The sequence below is a fragment of the Hibiscus syriacus genome, unplaced genomic scaffold, assembly GCF_006381635.1.
Source record: "Hibiscus syriacus cultivar Baekdansim isolate YM2019G1 unplaced genomic scaffold, ASM638163v2 tig00002919_pilon, whole genome shotgun sequence".
Classification (NCBI taxonomy): domain Eukaryota; kingdom Viridiplantae; phylum Streptophyta; class Magnoliopsida; order Malvales; family Malvaceae; genus Hibiscus; species Hibiscus syriacus.
In genome coordinates, this window is record NW_024061957.1 from 68930 (window position 1) to 88605 (window position 19676).

General features: G+C 34.4%; 2 protein-coding genes across 2 annotated transcripts; both read left to right on the forward strand.

Moving 5' to 3' along the window:
• The first annotated feature begins 1271 nt into the window (after nt 1–1271).
• Nucleotides 1272–10917, forward strand: LOC120163942. The gene is made up of 14 exons (XM_039173743.1): nt 1272–1559; nt 2894–3128; nt 3279–3588; nt 3742–3775; nt 4394–4472; nt 4548–4628; nt 4769–5219; nt 5314–5362; nt 5503–5628; nt 9591–9695; nt 9773–9864; nt 9958–10111; nt 10538–10802; nt 10866–10917. Exons 1-13 carry the CDS (start codon nt 1422–1424, stop codon nt 10799–10801), a joined length of 2118 nt encoding a protein of 705 aa, XP_039029674.1. The 5' UTR covers nt 1272–1421; the 3' UTR covers nt 10802; nt 10866–10917.
• A 2337-nt stretch (nt 10918–13254) lies between these two features.
• LOC120163190 lies at nt 13255–17073 on the forward strand. Its single transcript, XM_039173187.1, has 7 exons — nt 13255–14091; nt 14148–14522; nt 14867–15037; nt 15138–15211; nt 15255–15423; nt 15522–15716; nt 15802–17073. Exons 1-7 carry the CDS (start codon nt 13255–13257, stop codon nt 17071–17073), a joined length of 3093 nt encoding a protein of 1030 aa, XP_039029118.1.
• Nucleotides 17074–19676: the final 2603 nt, after the last annotated feature.

The following is a 19676-nucleotide window of genomic DNA, read 5'->3' on the forward strand; positions in this document are numbered from 1 at the left end:
GAGCTGATGGATCAAATTGGCTTCCATATAACAACTTGAACAATGGTCGATGAGTGATCAAAATAGGAGTAAAACAATCCATGTCATTGTATAGTGATCAAAATAGGAGTAAAATAAAAGTTGAGTGATTAAATTGAAAAAATTAAAAGTACAGTGAGTGAATTTGGAGAGAGAGTAAAGTTGAATGATTAATTGTGTAATTTACCCTTTGTACATTTACATAGTAATAAAATTGGTGAAAAAAATATGGGATATGCATTGCACTACATGTGTCTCCCCCAAATTTATATGTAAGTCGCTTGAACTCCAATGCGTCTTTAGGTTTACTGTTGCATTCACTCTATTTCGTGAAATAATTTCGAGAGTACCCTATTCGAACAATTTTTTTTTCAACTGCATTATTTGAGAAAATTAGCCCACCAAATGTGCTTTTGATAAGAATAGTCTTATGTGATAAAAATCAATAAGAGCTTTTAAAGGTTATGCCAAAATAAAAGAGAGAAAAAAATATAAAATTATATAAATTTTGTCTAAAAAGAACAATCACACACAGTATATTTTAAAGACACATAATTGAACAAGCCAAACAACGACAACACACATGTTTAAGTTTTATATTCAATAACTCAATCAATATATATTTAAAAGATTATATTTAAACACTTAAAAATGTATCTACAAAATGCGATATTTGAGAGACTCACGTCAAACATACTGGTTTTTAGCCGTTAAATACATGTCTATATTTTATAAGATAACGCATGACAAAATTCAAGATTTAAATTTAATCAAGTATATGTATTATGATATGTCTTTGACAACACAGAATCAATATGTTCATCTTTAATGATTATTATATCAACTAAACTTTTATTTAATAGTTTACCATCAAATAAATTCTGAAATTTAATTATATAATTTTCAAGTAATAATTCAATAGAAATGATTTTTCAACTTTAAAAATTATTTAATTATAAAATTTTAAAAATAATTAAAACAATACTTCGTTAAAAAAATTATTTGACCACTTATTAATTTAATATGAGCTAATTTATTCTACAACCCTAAAATGTATTCATATTTTAATCGGGTCTAAATTTAAGCCCAGTTTCGGGTCAAATATAAATATTCATATTCTCGTAAATATTGGACGAGGCAGCGAATCGGCAAGGACAGCCCGGCCCATACAGTTGGTAAAACAAATTTAATTTCACGCAATGAATTTATTCTACTATATCCCACCCTGCAACTTCTCCTTTCCTGCCAAAAAAAAAAAAGTTGTAAGTTTCGACGCTGGAGCGCCATTTTGTTTGCTTTTCTTCTTTTAGAACCTATATTTATGGAACCCACGAATTAAAGTTTTTCTCCCCTTTTAATCCGATAACCAATTTATATTTTTTCATGTACCAAAACTGAAATCCATGGCTTGTCTAAGCCTTTGCGTTCCGGAGGGTGAAATTGACGAGCTGCTTGAACATGTTCCTTTATCAACGAGGCGAACGTTATTACTTTCTCCCACCGTTTCGTACGAGAACCAACACGAAACCTCCAATTTACTGGTGACTATTTACATAAGTATTTATTTGAATTATTAGTTGTTCTGGTTCCGGCTTTGTTATCATTATTATTACTGTTATTTGCTGTATGGAAATGTGGTTTTCGAGTTCATGACATTAACTACTGAGTTCATCTTTACTTCTATTTGTGATCGAAAGTTATTTGTTCACTTCACCTATGATACTTTAATATAGACATCATAAATTGAAGCAATGACAAATTGTGGTGTATGCTTTGTTAATGGAAACAACAAATGGGAATGTCACGAGTGAATAAGAATTTTGGTTTTAGAGACTTAGATTTTTTGGGGTTATTAGACATCTTTTTCTTAGATATTGTTTATTTTGGAAAAATTACTTTTCTCGCCCTTGAATGCCTATCAAAGCTTCAACTCGTTCAAGAACTGGTTGTTGTTTACTTATGATGTTAGTCTTGAACGTTGGAGGTGAGTGACCTGAATACGTTTTAGGCTTTGAGGAAAAATGCAAAAAGAAGTTTTTTATGTTAGAAGTTAGAACATGAAAAGAGGGGTAAGATCCATAGAGAGAGATGTGTAGTTGTTCTCTTTTAATTATTTTATGCAGGTACATGTCCTTTTCTCCAACTCCCTAATTCTAGTGACTGGGATTGTAATTGGAACTTAAATGTGCTCCTTAGTCATCCAGGATTTGAAATTAAGTAGTCTATTTTTCCCACTCTTTCCCTGTCCCTTGAGTTATTGATAGTTTGGTAAGAAGGAAAAGATCTGCCATTGTACCATAACTGCCATATTAGTGATAGATTGGTAAGAAGGAAAAGATCTACCATTGTACCATAACTGCCATATTATTGATAGGTTGGTAAGAAGGGAAAGATCTACCATTGTACCATAACCGCCATTTCCCAATGACATAGTTTCATAACTTAGTACGGATCAATATCAAGTCCAAAGGGTAACTTCAAAATGGAACTTCTTAGTTCATCTTTTTAAAAAAAAAAAAGGAAAAAGAAAATTAGTTATATTTTATCCGGTTGTTTAGTATATTTAGTCTTATGGCTTATCATGTTTGGTGCAATAGACCTGTTGAGATAGAGCGAATTTTGATTAGGACATCTGGCTGTAAGTACACCTGAGCTCCATCTTCAGCAGTTGAAACAAAACTTGAATGTAAGTTGGATGCCAAATGAAGATAAAACTAGAAGTATTGTCATTTTATCTAAATTCCAAATTAGCAACTATTTGTAGAACGAGAAAATGGCAACTATTTTGTGTGTATTTATATTTTGTCTGTCTTTCTTGTTTGCTTGTTTCTTATTTTCTTTCCCATGTTAATTTATTAGAGATTGACATATGCAGGGCCCTCTTTCCCTCCCTCCTTGCTCTGCTCGAGATCAGGTGGATCAACAATTGCCAAGCGATAGTCCTAATTGCAATGTTACTGCTGGTGCTTTTGAAGTTGCAACTGGTGAAGATCTGATAGGTTCTTCTGCAGTTTCTCGAGGTTATCTGCAGGTATCTTCTTTCCATGATGTAGGTTTGCCAATAAATGGCAACAGTCAAGGACATCAATCAGACGAGCTGACAGCCTTAGGTACTGAAGCTAATCTGATGCTTATTGTCTTTCTTCCTCCAAATTGAGTGCCTTCAGATGTTTCTGATTCTATCAAGGTTGTCTTTTATAACATGATGCGGAGTTTATCAAAAAATAATACTGATAGTTCTGCCACTGCTGGTGTTTTAGCTTCCTGCCAAGATGTAGATTTGCCTATAAATGGAAACAGCCAAGGAAGTGAAGCTGATGCTTCCGAACTGGAGGAAATCAATTCTGGTGTGTGCGTCCCTTTAAATCTTGTGCCTTCAGATGTTTCTCCTAATGAAAAAGTTGATTGTGCTGATAACATGCCGTTGAGTTTATCAAAAGGTGATACAAATAATTCTACCAGTATTGGTGTTATAGCTGTGAATAAGATGGATAAAAAGCTCAGTGAATGTACATTTGGTGAACTTGACCACATTGTATTGAAAGAAAGAAGAAAATTGCTTCTAAAAAGGTGCTTCTCTCTGGTGATTATTGCTTATTTCTAGTTAGGCTTTGGGTTAATACAATATACTTTTTGAAATATCCCTTTGCTACTGTTCTTGTTTATAATTTTTCAGAACTTTGGCCTAGGTGAAAAATTGTTAATCCATGTGTGAATTTGCAGGAAATTTTTGGAATTGGAAAAGCCAGCTCCAGAGGTAATTTCTCTTACTTTTCTGAAGTTGGAAGTATTATCATGCAGAATGCAGTAGTTGTTACACACCATTTTGGTGGGAAATGTCATTTTCAGTTTTTACGTGTTATACTTGTGTGTTTTATATATTCACTACCTCTATGGAGACAAGGATGAAAACGGGAATAGAAGTTGAATCTGGTTTTTTTTTTCGCTCTCCTTTCTCTTCTCTTGCCTTGCTGGAATTGGCAAAACCTGTTATAGAAGTAATTTTTCTTTTGTTTTTATTGTTTTTGGAAGTAAAGCCTCTGCTTGTCTTCAAAGAGTTCTTGACCTTCTTACTACATGGTAGTTCTTGTACACGGCCAGTACCTGTTTTGTAGGAAAACTTTGTTTTGGTTTTTGTCAATTGCTTGTTTTAGTTCCCTTTTTACAATAATCGAGTAGGTGTTTGATAAGATTTATCCACTACCTGTTGTGGTGGAATTGGAGGTAATAATATTATTTGGTAGTCTGAACTTTGTTTTTCTTTTTCTTTTTTTAGCTTAATGGTGTATTCTTGTAATCAAGAATGTTCGTTCTCCTTTTTTGAATTAATTTTTTCATTTTATTAAGTTCGTTTATGTCAAATAACGGTACGCAGGGTACTCCTGTGGGGTTGACAGAAGATACTATAGATTACTCTACCAAGAGAATTAAACAAAAGTTTCAGCCTATTGATGGTGAATGTTTAACTGCTCAAAATCCATTTAATGACATTCCTTCAAGAAATGCTGCTTATCTTTCAAGTTGTTCAGCAGATGGTTCATCTAGTTCGGAATGCTATGCTTGGAGGAACAAAAGAAAGCTTCAATATGTTGATGGAAAATCCTGGTCAGGTGAAAATGAATTTAATGTGATACCTAACAGAAGTGCTTCTAATCTTCAAAGGACTTCTGCCACTGGTACATCAAGTTATATTCTTCATGGGTTGTCTTCTACAGGTAACAATATTAACTTTTTCCTGGTTGTTGTGTAGGGACTGAATCTGATAGATCAGGAAAACGAAAGGGAGAAAGCAACATAATATGTACCTCTGAGAGAATATCAACAGAATTCAAATTGCGTGATGGAGATGATTTTGTATCTGCAAATACAAATAATATGTGCAATTCAAGTTTGAATACTTCTGTCAAAGTGAAAGATGAACCATTGCATTATAATAACTTGCAAAATCCCACAAGGAGAACTTTCAATAACATGGTATCAATGAAGTGTGAAGAGGACATCTATGACGTAATAGACCATATGCTTCTACGAGATCGGATGAAGCTGCCAATATTATTTGAGGATTTTGAATTGAATTCTTCCACAAATTGTGAGGGCTTGTCGAAAAGTGAGCCTGCCGCCTTTGGATATAGCCCTTTTGTTTCTGAACCTGCCAAACCTATAATGTTAATCCATCGAAGGAGTAGAAAGAAGACTGCCACGTAGGATCTGTCATGCCTTTTAGTTACCCTTTTAAGTTCTTAAATTGAGTCTGTGTAGGTACCTCAGGAATCTATTGCTCGTGAAAATTTGCAGGGATTCGGTTGCAACAGCATTAGAAGAAGATGCACCTGGACTTCTCAAGGTACTTTATTTACTATACTTTTCTCTTTATGGGCTTGGGTTGGTTTTCTATGGGAATATCAGATGGCTGGTTGTTTACGTACTTTGAAGCTACTAGAGCAGCATTGCCATCTTCTGGTTTCTAATATATTTCGGTTGCAGGTTTTGCTTGATAAAGGTGTGTCGGTTAATGAAATTAAGCTTTATGGGGAGTCTGAGAATGGTGATCCTATAGATGAATCATTCAGCGAAGACAGCTTCTCAGAGCTTGAAGCTGTAATGACAAAGGTTCAAGGGTTATGAGAGTGAAAATTCATTTTATTGTTGGTTTTTTCACTAATTTATTGCAGTTTTGTTTTGTCACTTTCTAATGTGCTTTGATGCTTTATTTCAAAAGAATCTGTCGGATCAATTTTCTCTAGATAGTTACAAAAAGTTGAAAAACTAAATGCCTATGTTTGGTTTATTCATGCATAAGCTAACAAGTAAAAGTTCTCTTCATTTGATTAACAACTGGAGCTAGAGTTTATGATGGAGAATTTGGGATACACTTGTTAAGAGAGTCGTCTAGGATTTAATTTTATTTTGATGGATTTGGTTGTAATATTTCTACTTGTTTAGGCTATTTTAGACTATTTAGGTTATTCCATGTTAACAACTTTCTAGTTTTCAATGTTGGAATATTCAACAATAGAGCTAGGACCATAAGGAAATCATTCATATTGGCTAACCAGAAACATTGCATGTTTTGTAGGTAAACTGAACTGCAGTTTATTATGATAGTTATACATCTTAAGCTTTTATACATATACACACACATATTGTGCCTGAGGCATCATAAGGGTTCTAGCTCCTAAAATGCCCCTTGTGCCCTTGCCAACGTTGAGTTTCTCTACAACTATGAAAATTACAATGCTCCCTGCTGCCCTTTTCAATTAACATGGAGCAGGGATGTTAATTATCCAATAAACTGAGATTTCTCTGGGTTTCAAGTGTTCTTCCATTTACCACTTTGGCTTGAAAATGCTTTCCTTCCAAAGCGCTTCTGATGTTGGCCCTTTTATAATGTTTGGGACAGTTATTGTAACACCCCTAACCCGTATCCGACCCGGATACGAGTCCGAAGTGTCACATTGATTTTTCAAACATTTATTCGTATAAAATAATGAGTAATTTAAAAACTTTTATAACATTTAACTTATTCAAAACGTTTACAAAATATATCAGAGTTCATACAATTTATATCTTTAGACTACATGCCAACTACACTCTATATATAGTACATATATTTTCTGATCTGATATTTGGTAAGGAGAACTGACCTGTCTTGCTCCGTATTACTCTTTACTCTTCTCGAAACCTACGTGTGAAACAATCACACGCTAAGTCGTTGACTTAGTGAGGCAATAAATAAACATATAACAATAAATTCATGAATGTGCATTCATACCATTGAATCATGACATTTCAATATGCATGTATCTATTGCATGATAACAATATATAATCATGTCATACACACATGCAACATACCTTCTTGTATTACTTTTACTTTCATTTGTCTTTCAATTGCATTGCCCATGTATATTATTATCTTTATCAACATCATTATAATTCAGGGAACACATGTTATATCACCAAAAGTATATACATCACATATATTGTATTTGTTATTGTCTTTTTATTCGCCCATGATACCTACGTGTAAATCACTTACTTTTGATAACCATTTATAAATCCATCGTATACATATCACATTCAGTATGTTTGTTTAATCTCTTTATTAGTCCATGTACACTAGTGAGAACTTAAGGTATGTGAGTACATTGAGGTTATGCACACATATGCTGTCACCACAGCTCGATCAATGTCCGAAGGACCTATCCAGAGGTCATAAAGATCCTCGGTAACTATCCAGAGGTCATAAAGATCCTCGGCAACTGTCCATAGGTTCCGAAGAACCTAGGTAAATTGTCCATATGTTCCTTAGAACATAGGTATATTGTCCATATGTCTCGAAAGACATAGGTAATTATGTCCATATGTTCCTTAGAACATAGGTATACTGTCCATATGTCTCGAAAGACATAGGTAATTCTGTCCATATGTTCCTTAGAACATAGGTATACTGTCCATATGTCTCGAAAGACATATGTAATTCTGTCCATATGTTCCGTAGAATATAGGTATACCCTCAACTCTTGTGATGCCAACTATACCACTAGCTCTCTTATCATATAACATGGGCATTATCATTTATAACAGTCAATTTACTTATTCATATCATTTTTCTTATGAACATATATCTTTTCTTTTCAGTCGCGTACCAAATGTACGTGTAATCATTGATCTTATAATCACATGTTCATTCTCTTCTGTCACATACCATATGTGTGTAAACATATATCTCATAAACATGTATTTATGAATCTCATATCATATCACATATTCACATAAACATATAATTCACATATTACATGTACCTTTTCTCATATATCTCATATCATATAATTTATGCTCTGTCCTCTTATGTTCACATGACATAATGCATACAAATCATATTCACACATGCTTTTACTCATGAATTCATACATGATAAAAATCATGTCATTCACATATTTATATTTATTACTTCATGTACTATAATTATAGGAAATAACACTTCTCTGGTGTTCATATGACATGTAAATCATTGTCATATCTTGTTCTCATATGTTTCCCATACATCACATATATCACATATTCATATAGGCTCACGATTTTTATCACCTATCATGTCATTTCACATATACACTTTTATTACATTAAAAGATGGACATGTAGTCTTATATGACCTATCAATACTATCTGTTCATATAATCTCCTTTTACCTTATAAGTAAATACTACTTATTTTATCCCACCTTTCTATTTATTCTCCAAATTATTTATATCAATTCACATGGTTTATTACACAACTTATATCACCGTTTTATGTATTACAGATATCTTGTCGCATATCTTATATCTTGTCATCATATCATTACATACAAAAACATGTCAACACATATAATCAAGCATACATACATTTCATGTCATTCACATACTTATAATCAAGACTTCATGCACTATAACTATAGGAAATAAACTTATCACAAGTCCAATTTCCATATAATTCTATAAAATAAGATGCACTCACCTTAGCTTTGCTTTGATTCGATTCTAATCCTTCAATTGTTTCTGAATGGGATCACGTTCTATATCTACATAATCATACATAGATCTATATTAGTATTATAACTAATATACTCTAACGGTTCACTCTTTAGATTAAGATAAATGTCAATTTCTTCTTTCAATAAGGGTATGCATCGATGCACTACTGATGCATCGGTGCATAAAATACATTCGATGTTGTATTATTATTGGGATGCATCGATGCATGCCTTATGCATCGATGCACTAATTGCATTCGATGTTTCTATTTTAAAAGAGTGCATCGATGCACTACCTGTGCATCGATACACCTTCAAACAAATTTCTGGGTTTTAACCTTGATGCATCGATGCACAATGAATATGCATCGATGCACTCTGCCCAGAATCTTCTTTTTGAACCCAAAAATCATTCATTTTGGATTAAATCCTTCATGTTTCATCCCCTTTTTCATTCTTAACTCTAGTACACATACTTAAAACAATCTATACTCATTTATTTCATCTTAAACCTCAAAATCCTATCTTCCATATGTAATTCAATAATTACATCAATTTTGCAATATGTTTCAAATCCAATTATATTACTTCATATCTCTTACTTAGATTGATGACAAGTCAAATCCAACTTCCAATTCTTATTATAAACTCTATTTCAAGATTTCATTCAAGAACCACTAATCTTTAATCTTCTCTATCTCCTTTATCTTTTGATTTTAGGACAACCTAAGCTTTCCACTCTTAAAATCAACAAATCATCAGCTAACAAGGAATCTTACCTTTGCCTTGGAGCTTTCACGGGAGGAAAAAGAAAATGAAGAAGAAAAGAGAGAAGAGATTTCTGAAAAATCTCTCATCCTTATCCATATATATATATCATTATTTAATTCATCTCTTGGTCAAATGACCCTTTTGCCCTTTAATACCTTTTATAATTACTAACATCTTTTAGGATTTATTTCCAGATAAATCATTGAACTAATCCATTCTTCTACTTTAATCACCAAATTCTAAAACTTTACAATTAAGTCACTAACCCATAGTTTGGGATGTTACAGTTATTCTCTCAGCGCAGCCATCTTTTTAAGTTCGCCTCTATACGATGCCCAAAGGGCCCAAGACCTAGTTATTGCTTGGCTTGCCTATTCTCACTTGTGGAGCAGGTAAAAAGCTTTGTACTACGTCAATGTCTCGCATCTCTGTTGAATAATGATTTTCTTTATTTTCCCTATTCTTTCAGACCCGTTATCTGCAGTTTCGTAAATGGCCAGTTGAATGGGGTTGGTGCCGAGATCTTCAATCTTTTATATTTGTCTTTAAAAGACATCATAGGTGAATGATCTTCAACATGAATGATGCTTATAAGTCTGCAATTCCCATTTATTATTTTGGCTGATGAAATATTTAATTTTTTCTTTAATGTAGAATTGTACTTGAACGTCCAGAATATGGTTTTGCAACATACTTTTTTGAGCTGTTAGATTCCTTAACCGTTGGCTGGCAGGTCATGAGATTGGTGACTGCCATGAAGCTTACTAGCTGTGGCAGGATAACGCTGATTGAGAACAAACCATTATCGGTAATATTTAATTCCTTTTATTTAGATGGTTGCTAGTGTTTAGGTCAGAATAGTTGGATATCTTGGCAAATTCATTTATTCATTTTATAAATTTTGCTTGTTTTTAGAGCAATTTGTAATTTACTATCATAATTATGAAAAGGGGACAAGTTTTAACACTATTAAGTGGTCAAATGTGTAAGTAATTCTTGTATTTTTTTTAGTCATAACTCTTCATGGATAATTGGGCTGTATTTTTGTTTGCTTGTTTATTTTCCTTTCTTCTATGTGTAAACTCATGATTATAGTTTTATTTGTATGTGATGTAAAATTTCAAACAGTTTTTTGGTACAATTTGGAGAGTAGGGAAGCTGCACTGAGTGCATCTCTATTTCAATTGATATAATGAGATGTTCACCTGCGTATTTTCATCTTTTTTTTGTTCAGATTGGAGAAGACTTGAGTGAAGGTGAGGCAAAGGTGTTGATGCAGTATGGTTGGGTTCCGAATACTGGCTTGGGAACACTGCTCAATTACTGTGACAGAGTTGTCCATGATCGAAAAAACGAAAGTGACATGTCGGAATGGAGATCAAAAATAGGAAAGCTGCTGGTAGATGCATATAACAGTGGAACTATCGTCTCAAGCTGTCCCGTAGAGGATGTCAATGAACAGGATGGTGTGAATACAGAGATTAAACACGAGCTTTGATTAGAGGTTTGACCCTAGAACATGAAATATTTTCCATGCAAAAAGAGAACTTTTAAAGCTTTTACGCAATCAAGGAATGAGCTCAAACCCCAGTTTTTTGTCTCTCTCAGAATAGGTCATGTCATGGAATCAGCAAGGTAGGAAATTGTGAATCCTCCGGTTTTCTTGTCTACGCTATGCCTTCATTTAACTAATAAATTTTAACTCTCCTCTTTTTGTAAAGTTGAGGTGCAAGTTATTAGGTTTAGGCAGAGACACTGATACAAACACAGTAGGATGCTTTTTGGTTTAATATGTAATGTAGGAATAGAAACATGAATCTTCCTGTTTATAATTTTACTATAATTTGGATATTGACTTTGCAAATGCATCTCTCGTAATGTTGTTGTAGCTGTTATATTTCCCATGCTTTGCTTTTCTAGGTTGCCAAACGGATAGGGTTTAGTTTTTCTGGTTTATCAGTTGTGCAAAAATGATGAGGGAGGAAACCTTCTACCACATACGTAGATATTAGGGTTCCAATCCAAATAGTCTGTGTCTTAGGGTCCTTTTTGGCATCTTGCTTTTACTCCTAAACTCGAAGGTCTGCTCCAAACTTCAAAAATAGCAAACAGGTCTGGAAAACGGATTTTGATAAAAGTACGTGACCCGTTTAAAATACGGGTTGGGCCTTGGACTTCAACAGGAGTAAACCCTAAATTCTATACCTAAAACCCTAAATTAAAAATTAACTGACCCTATTCCCATATGTAATGGGATAAGGGAGAGGTAGGATAGTAGGTTGCTCTCAACGTCAGGTTGAGAGCAGCTTTCGTGGGAGACCTCCGGCAGTCAGAATTATGAATTGTTTCTCATGGGACTCGATCTCACGACCACAAGGTTAAGAGTCTTGCGTTCTACTTAAAACCTAAATTGATAACCTTAAATCGTAACCACTAAATCCTAAATCTTAATTTCTAATTTAAAATTTTCAATTTAGGGTTTTAAGTGGGGTAGATTATAAAATGATGTAAGTGAGCAATTTTGATATTTAAATCAATGCAAAAATTCGACGGTTGAATTGATGCGAAAATTCAACAGAGGTAAAAGTGATAAGTTGAGTCTATTACAGGGACAATTATTATTTTGCCAATTTTTTAATTATGATACAACTATATAGTCAATGTGTTAAATAATTTTTTAATTATAGTTTTTTAAATGATTATTTTGTAACATTAACCAAGAACACGTGGCATTATCAGTTTTCTTTTTCTTTTGATTGCTTATTAATTAGTACATATTTGAGCTTCAATAAAGGAACTGTGACACGACTGAGGCTTGTTCCAAAAAGAAAGAGAAATCGATTAGGTTAAAATCGCCGGCAAAACCAAATGTATATGTATTGCAAAGAAAAAGAAAAAAGAATGCGTTGCAAGATGATTGATACAGGTAGAGCTGCCGGCAAAATCCATTGATTAGTTCAAAGACCGATGAGAAACAGCCCAAATACAAAATGGGTGAATTGTCTCATCCTAATCGTAATAAAACCACAAAATAATATTTAGTCCCCAAAAACATCATGTCTCCTCCCCATTCCCTAAAATATGATATCAACTCTACTCCATTCAAGAACAATGTGGAAGCTTTTTGTGTATTCATGAATAAAAATGGATGGAATTTTGGATTAGATATATTATGAATACTAAATTTTTTATTGAAATTATTTTTATAACTAAATTCATTTTTATAAAATAATAAATTATGTTAATTGATCTGGAGTAAATTACAAAAAAGAAAAAGAAAAAGGAAATGAAATAATTTTAGATTTGACCTAGTTTGATTCACTATATGAACATGTGTTGACATCATGTGACTTGAAGCTATGATTTCAAAGATATTATATGTATCTTATTATTCAATATACTATCAGTAAAATGTTACAAATATAATTTACAAGATGATATATTTCATTTAAATATATTTATTTTATTTTTTGTGAAAAATGACAATATAACTAATAATAATTCTTATGTATTATAATCCAATCATTATAATGTCAAAGACATAATGAAAAGGATTGGTTTTTGGCACCTAAACACTAATCCCATCCCCTTTGTAGTGGGGTTCCTTGATAACCATTCATCTCTAAATTTCAAGACGTGGTGTCAAGAAAATGCTTAAGCAATATATATATATTTATAATTCCACCTTTTGGATCTAATAAAAAACATATACCTTTTTCCTATTATAGTTCTATTCCAAAGAGAGGTTTAAATCATGTTCACATTGGCATATCAATGATTTTAATTTCAGGGTGGAAGTTAATAAAGTAATTACGAGTTGTTAGTCAAAAGATTATTATATAATATGAAAAGATAAAAATGTTATTATCTCTTATTGTTGACGATTGAAAACTAAAAAAGGAAACCGTCTTCTCTCTCGGTGCATGTTAGCAGGCCTAACAGCGATTGAAGATGAACCCTTATTTTCTTGATTATTTGTCTCATTCTTTCTGGATTCTGGTTGTTTTTGAGGGGTACATCGGGCTATGTCTGCTGAGGCAGCGACGACTAGAGAAAGCTCTTCGCGGCGGGGAGCGAGCAGGACTTTATTTTTTCCCCGTCAGAGGTGGATGGCTCCTGTATTGTAAAGCCTCCGAAAATTATGTTGAGGAAGGGATCCTGGAGTGGCGATTTGCGTTAGTGGGCAGTTTATTGGTTCAACTCCGACTATTGGTGCATTGCAAAAGCAGTCGAGTTGATGTGGTGAAGAGCTGCTCCGACGAAGGTCAGTTTGGCAGGTTCGAATTTATTTGTGTTTTCTTTGCCAATTCTTCTGCCAGGGACTGGGTTTTAGAGAATGGTCCCTGGCATGTTCAACACAAGCCTTTATTTCTTAGAAAATGGGAACCGAATTTGAAGGAGTTGTGCTTTGATCTGATTTGTATGCCGATTTGGGTTCAATTGTACAACGTTCCCTTAGAATTATTCTCGCAAAAAGGACTTAGCTATATTGCAAGTACAATTGTCAAGCCTTTACACATGGATTCAATAACGACATCTAGGGAAAAGCTTGAGTATGCTCGAGTCTGTGTAGAAATTTCTGTGGACTCTAGGATTCCAGAATATGTTGATGTTTTGTTGTGTGACGGATCGACTATCAGGATCAGGGTCTTTGTGCCTTGGAAACCGATCTCTTGTGACCAGTGTAGTAGGTTTGGCCATTCTATAAAGTATTGCCCACAGGGTAAGAAAGTGGAGCAAGTTTGGAGGTCAAGGGGTCTACAGGATTTTGGGTGCAGACTATTACTGGTAGTATTAGTAAGGTTGTCACTGTAGGGATTACTGACAATGTTTCTATTGAACAGAAAGGACTAAGTAATATGGAAGTATCCAGTGCTGTTAAAAATACTGAGAGCTCTGTTGATGTTCAGTCTGAACAGGATATTCTAAATATGGAAGTGGTTGTTCAGGGTTGTGAGGAAGAGGATAAAGTTCTGCCTAACAAGGAAGTTGTAAATAAGAGTGGTAGCAACCCTCCCATAAAAAGAGGGAAAGGAAAGCCAATAAAAGTTGGTGGTAAAAATGCTATGGGAGGTTCCAAAAACAAATTTGAAATCTTAAGCTCTATTGATCCTGAAAGCTTATTACCTGCTGAGGATTCAGGCAGAAGAGCTGCTTCCCTTGGTGTGGCTAAGATAGTTCAAGATTTAAAGTTAAAAAAGAAGGAGCATATCGAAAAGGTAAAGAAAGCATATGATAGAGGTGGTGCCTCATCCTCATCCATTCTTCCATGCTAGTATGTTTCTGGAACATTAGAGGGTTCAACAACCCTCTAAAATAAAATAAAGTGCTGAGATGGGTTGCAAATATTCAAATCAGCATTCTGTGCCTACTTGAAACTAGAGTAAAGGAGAACAACGCTGGGGGAATTTTACATTAGTTCTTTAGTGACTGGAATTATTGCTGCAACTACAGTTACTCAATCAACGGTCGTATTTGGATGTTATGGCACAAAAGTTTGAGTTGTATGGTTCTTTCTATTTTTGATCAGTGCATCTCTATGAAAGGGGCTTTCTGGGGTTAGGATTTCATAATTTCTGCAGTCTATGGTTCTAATGATAGCTGCACACGGAGGAAGCTGTGGAATCAACTGAATTATGTGGGATGTGCAATAGGGAATCTATCTTGGCTAATTGGAGGAGATTTTAACGTTATTTTGAAGGCTGAGGAAAGCTCAGCTACTGTTAGCGTGGTTGTTAGTGCTGACATTTTTTACTTTCAAAATTGTATAGGGGATTTGGGGGTTTTTATCACCCATTTTCTGGTCCTTTCTTTCCTGGCCGAATAAACAACAGGGTACTTACCTTGCACGCAAGTTGGATCGTGTACTAATGAACTCAAACTGGCTTGATACTTTATTGAATCAGAGGTGGAGTTCCAAACTCCTGGGGACTTCTCTGACCATTGTTCAGCTCTGACCATTTTTGGGCGAAGCATGCTGAGTTTCTGTCCATTGTTGAGAAATCATGGCAGTCTGCAGTTGTTGGCAATCCTGCACAAGCTCTCTTCAATAAGCTTAAGAGATTGAAGGGTTACCTCAGAGATCTTAATAGAACTTGTTTTAATGATATTTCTAATCGCGTAAAGCAAAAAAGGGAGGAATTTTCAACCATTCAGCTGGCAAATTTAAGCTTGCTCATACTGGTATGAACATCATTTCTGAACTGGATGTTGAAAAGGAGCTGCAAGCTCTTGAAGAAGCTGAGCTATTTTTCTACAAGCTAAAAGACAAAGTAAGCTGGATTACTGAGGGAGACCAAGGGACCAGATTCTTTCACTCTATGGTGACAAGGAATAGGAAAAATAACACTATTAGGGTACTTTACAATCAGGCTGGAGCTAGACTTGACTCATTTAAAGATATGTCTAATGAGGTGGTCCAGTTCTTTCAGATGCAATTAGGGTTGTTGATTCGAATGTTTCTGGTTGTAATGTTGCCACTGTTAAAGACTCCTGAAGTATACTCTTCCCACTGGGGCTGCTGAAGATTTATGTAGGGGAGTGTCTGATATGGAGATAAGGGAGACCATTTGGGGACAAGAGAATGAAAAGGCTCCTGGTCCTGATGGTTATAACCCATTCTTTTTCAAAGCAGCTTGGCCTATTATTGCTGAAGATTTCAAAGCTGGTATTAGGTACTGTTTTGAAAACTCATTTATCCTCTCTGCTTTCAATACTACTGCTATTGTTCTTGTGCCTAAGATTCCTAATCCTAACATGGTAAAGGACTACAGGCCTATTTCTTGCTGCACTGTGATTTACAAGACAGTTACTCGGATTTTAGTTAAGCGTCTCTATGATGTTTTCCCCAGTATGATTTTAAAAAACCAAACTGCTTTTGTTAAAGGAAGAAGCATTGTTGATAACACTTTGCTTGCCCAAGAGCTTGTCAGGGGTTATAATAGAAAGAACATCTCCCATAGGTGTGCCATGAAAATAGATTTCCAAAAGGCATTTGACTCCTTGAATTGGGATTTTATTGATATTGTATTGTATGCTTTAGGCTTGCCTGAGAAATTCGTTGGTTGGACCTGGGCTTGCTTCACTAAACCTAGCTACTCTATTGTACTTAATGACAGCTTAGTGGGGTACTATAGAGGTTCCAGAGGGGTAAGGCAAGGAGACCCCCTATCTCCCTACCTTTTTATCCTTGTCATGAATGTTCTGTCTAGCTTATTAAATATAGCTGCTCAGCAAGGGATTTTCAGATTTCATCCCAAGTATAGGAAAATTGGCTTCACCCACCTTTGTTTTGCTGATGACTTGCTCATCTTTTGCAAAGGATATCTTGATTCCATCATGTGTGTCCAATCTGTTTTAGACATGTTTTACTCTCTCTCGGGTTTGAGGCTTAATGCTAGTAAATGCGAGCTATATATTGATGGAATTTCGAGTGCATTGTGTGATGATATAAGAGAGACCACTGGATTCAAGATTGAGAAACTGCCTGTGAGATATTTGGGTATTCCCTTGGTGACTAAGAAGCTGACAGAAAAGGACTGTCGCTCTCTCATTGAGAAGATAAGGGACAAACTGAATTTGTGGGTTAACAGACACCTAAGCTTTGCTGGCAGGTTGCAGTTGATTCGCGCTATTTTATTCAGCATTGCAAATTATTGGTGTAGGCAGGTTATGCTTCCTCGAGTGGTGATAAAGAAAATCAAGCAACTTTGTTCTCGATTCTTCTGGAAAGGAGCTGATGTGTCTGCAAAGGGAGCCCGAGTCAGTTAGAGGCAGATCTGTTTATTAAAATCTGAGGGTGGCCTGGGTGTTTTTGATCTAGGTGACTGGAACAAAGCTTGCTTAGTGAAGTTGATAAGAAATTTGCTGGCCGAGGATGGATCCTTATGGTGGCTTGGACCCATTCCTAGTGATCAAGGGGGCTGACTTCTGGCAGATGAGCACTCCTATTAATGCTAGCTGGAGTTTTAAATGCTTATTAAATTTGAGACCAACCATTTCTCACTTGTTTGATGATCCATACAGAGAGCTTAGCACGAGGAAAGTCTGGGAAGATATGCACATTGCGGCTTCGAAAGTCTTGTGGCACCGTTGGTATGGTTTTCTGGTCGCATTCCAAAGCATAGTCTTATCCTATGGATGACTGTCTTGGATAGGCTCCCTACTCGAGCTAGACTTATGCTGATGGGATTAGCTATTGAAAGCGATAAGTGCTTGCTTTGTGACATTGAGCCTGAAACTAGAAATCATATTTTCTTTGAGTGTGGACAGGCTAAAGCTTTATGGGAGGTTGTTCTTTCCCTATGCGGTATCAACAAAGGTGCGAGTAGCTGGAATGGGGAGCTGGCTTGGGCTAACCACTGTTTTAAAGGTAAATCACTTATTGTGCGAGTGTTGAAGCTAGCGCTGGCTGGGTATGTTTACAACGTCTGGAAGGAGAGGAATAGTAGACCGTACTTGAGGAATACTGCCCTTTGTGTAAGTTGGGGCTTTTAGTAAGCATTGTTGTATTCTACTTCCCGTTTCTATGGTTTGAGTTCAGTCAGTAGCTAATTTGCAGTAATGTATTAATTTGGTTTTTGTAGCAAATCTCCTGCTTTCTTGGGTAATGAAATTGATTATCCATAAAAAATGTTATTATAATAACATTGATTACGATTTACAAAGAGAATTTTTAAGTTATTTGACAATCGAAACGATATATGATTAACTCATAATACTAAATTAATTGAGGGTTTTATCTAGACTATATTTAAAATCGAACACTAACTCAATTGAAAATTATAAAATTATCCTTACTTTGAATTACAATTAATGTTACTATATTGATATATTTTTATATAATTTTAAAATAAAATAATAATCATTAATTAATGATTAAACATAAGACTAATAAATTTAAAAAAAAATCATTCAAATTAAAATTATTTTTAACTAAATCTAATAATTATTTTTATATAAACTAATTCCCTTTTATCCGTAACATAAATATGATAAAGATTGTAACATTAGTTTTTAATATAAAATTAATTTGATCGAGTGATGGGTATCTCTTTATTTGGATTACAAATTTAAATCATTAGCTTGATCAAATAAGTTCAAGTAAAACAAATTAAACTATGATTTCCATCCTAATACTTAATTTTTATTTATTTGAGAACTTTAATTTTTAGTTTATTTTACGTAATATGACAAAAGCGTTACAAAACAATGACCTGTAATGTTAGCATTGGTTGAATTGAGAAAATTGAAACATAATAATTGCATGAAATGGACAGAATATATGATGCACTCATTGGATCATTGATTCATAAATTACAATATGATCCCAAAACTAAAAGAAAAAAAAAGAATATTTAAAATAAAAGTGGAAGGCAAAAATGGCCTATTTTCCACTACACACATGCGCGTGGGGCTATTCTCCGACCGCCCCATGCCTAATTTTCACGTCGTTATTATTATTTATTTGATTATTAAGTAATTTAAAATGTGATGTCAATATTTGCAACTGGATTTTCATAAAAAAAATCAGTTAAAAATGAAATAATTTCTCGAAGCATACATCTTGCTTTATGTTTGTCAGATATAGATGATTGACGACAAAAAAAAATGAACAATATGAATTTTGGATACGTGGCATGAGTGAGGAGAGCATATTGAAAAAAATATGTAAATTAAAAATTGTTCTTAAATTATTTTGAGTTTACAAAAAGTTTTATAATTAGCATTTTATTTAAAATTCAGGGTTGATATAAAAATTAAATTCTTTTACTGACAAATCATGTCAAAACTTAATGAGACGATAATATTAGTGACCAAAATTTAACTGTTTTGAATTTAGTAGAAAAATGTACAAACATAAAAGGTAAATGACCATTCTAGTAGTTTACCCATAAATAAATAACAGAGAAGACACATTCCAACTATTATACTGTTACAGACACCAAGAGTTTGTTGACAAAACAAGAAAAAGAAACGGATTAACGTATGCAAAGACCAAGGGAGTAAGGTTTTCTCTCGAGGCGCACGATAGCGGTTTTCTCTAGGCGTACGTTAGTTGGTCTAACGAAATGGAGACTCTATGGTGTTCCTCCGGTGACTTTCAGTATTTCGTTTTACTTGGTCTATTCTCCTTACGGTTCTTTTCATCTGGGTTTCGCTTCTCCGAAGCATGGATTGGAGGAAGCTATCCGTCTGTTATTCTGGACAAGAGCTAAATTCCCCCTAAATCTAAGAACCCTAACTCGATTGTTCATCCTCTCCCAGAAGTCTTCAAAGCTGGAATCGTTGATTGGAAATCTTCTTTGGTGGGGCAATTCCTCGGGGCAGCTCCAAACTTTTCCACAATACAGAAAATAGTGGAAAACCTGTGG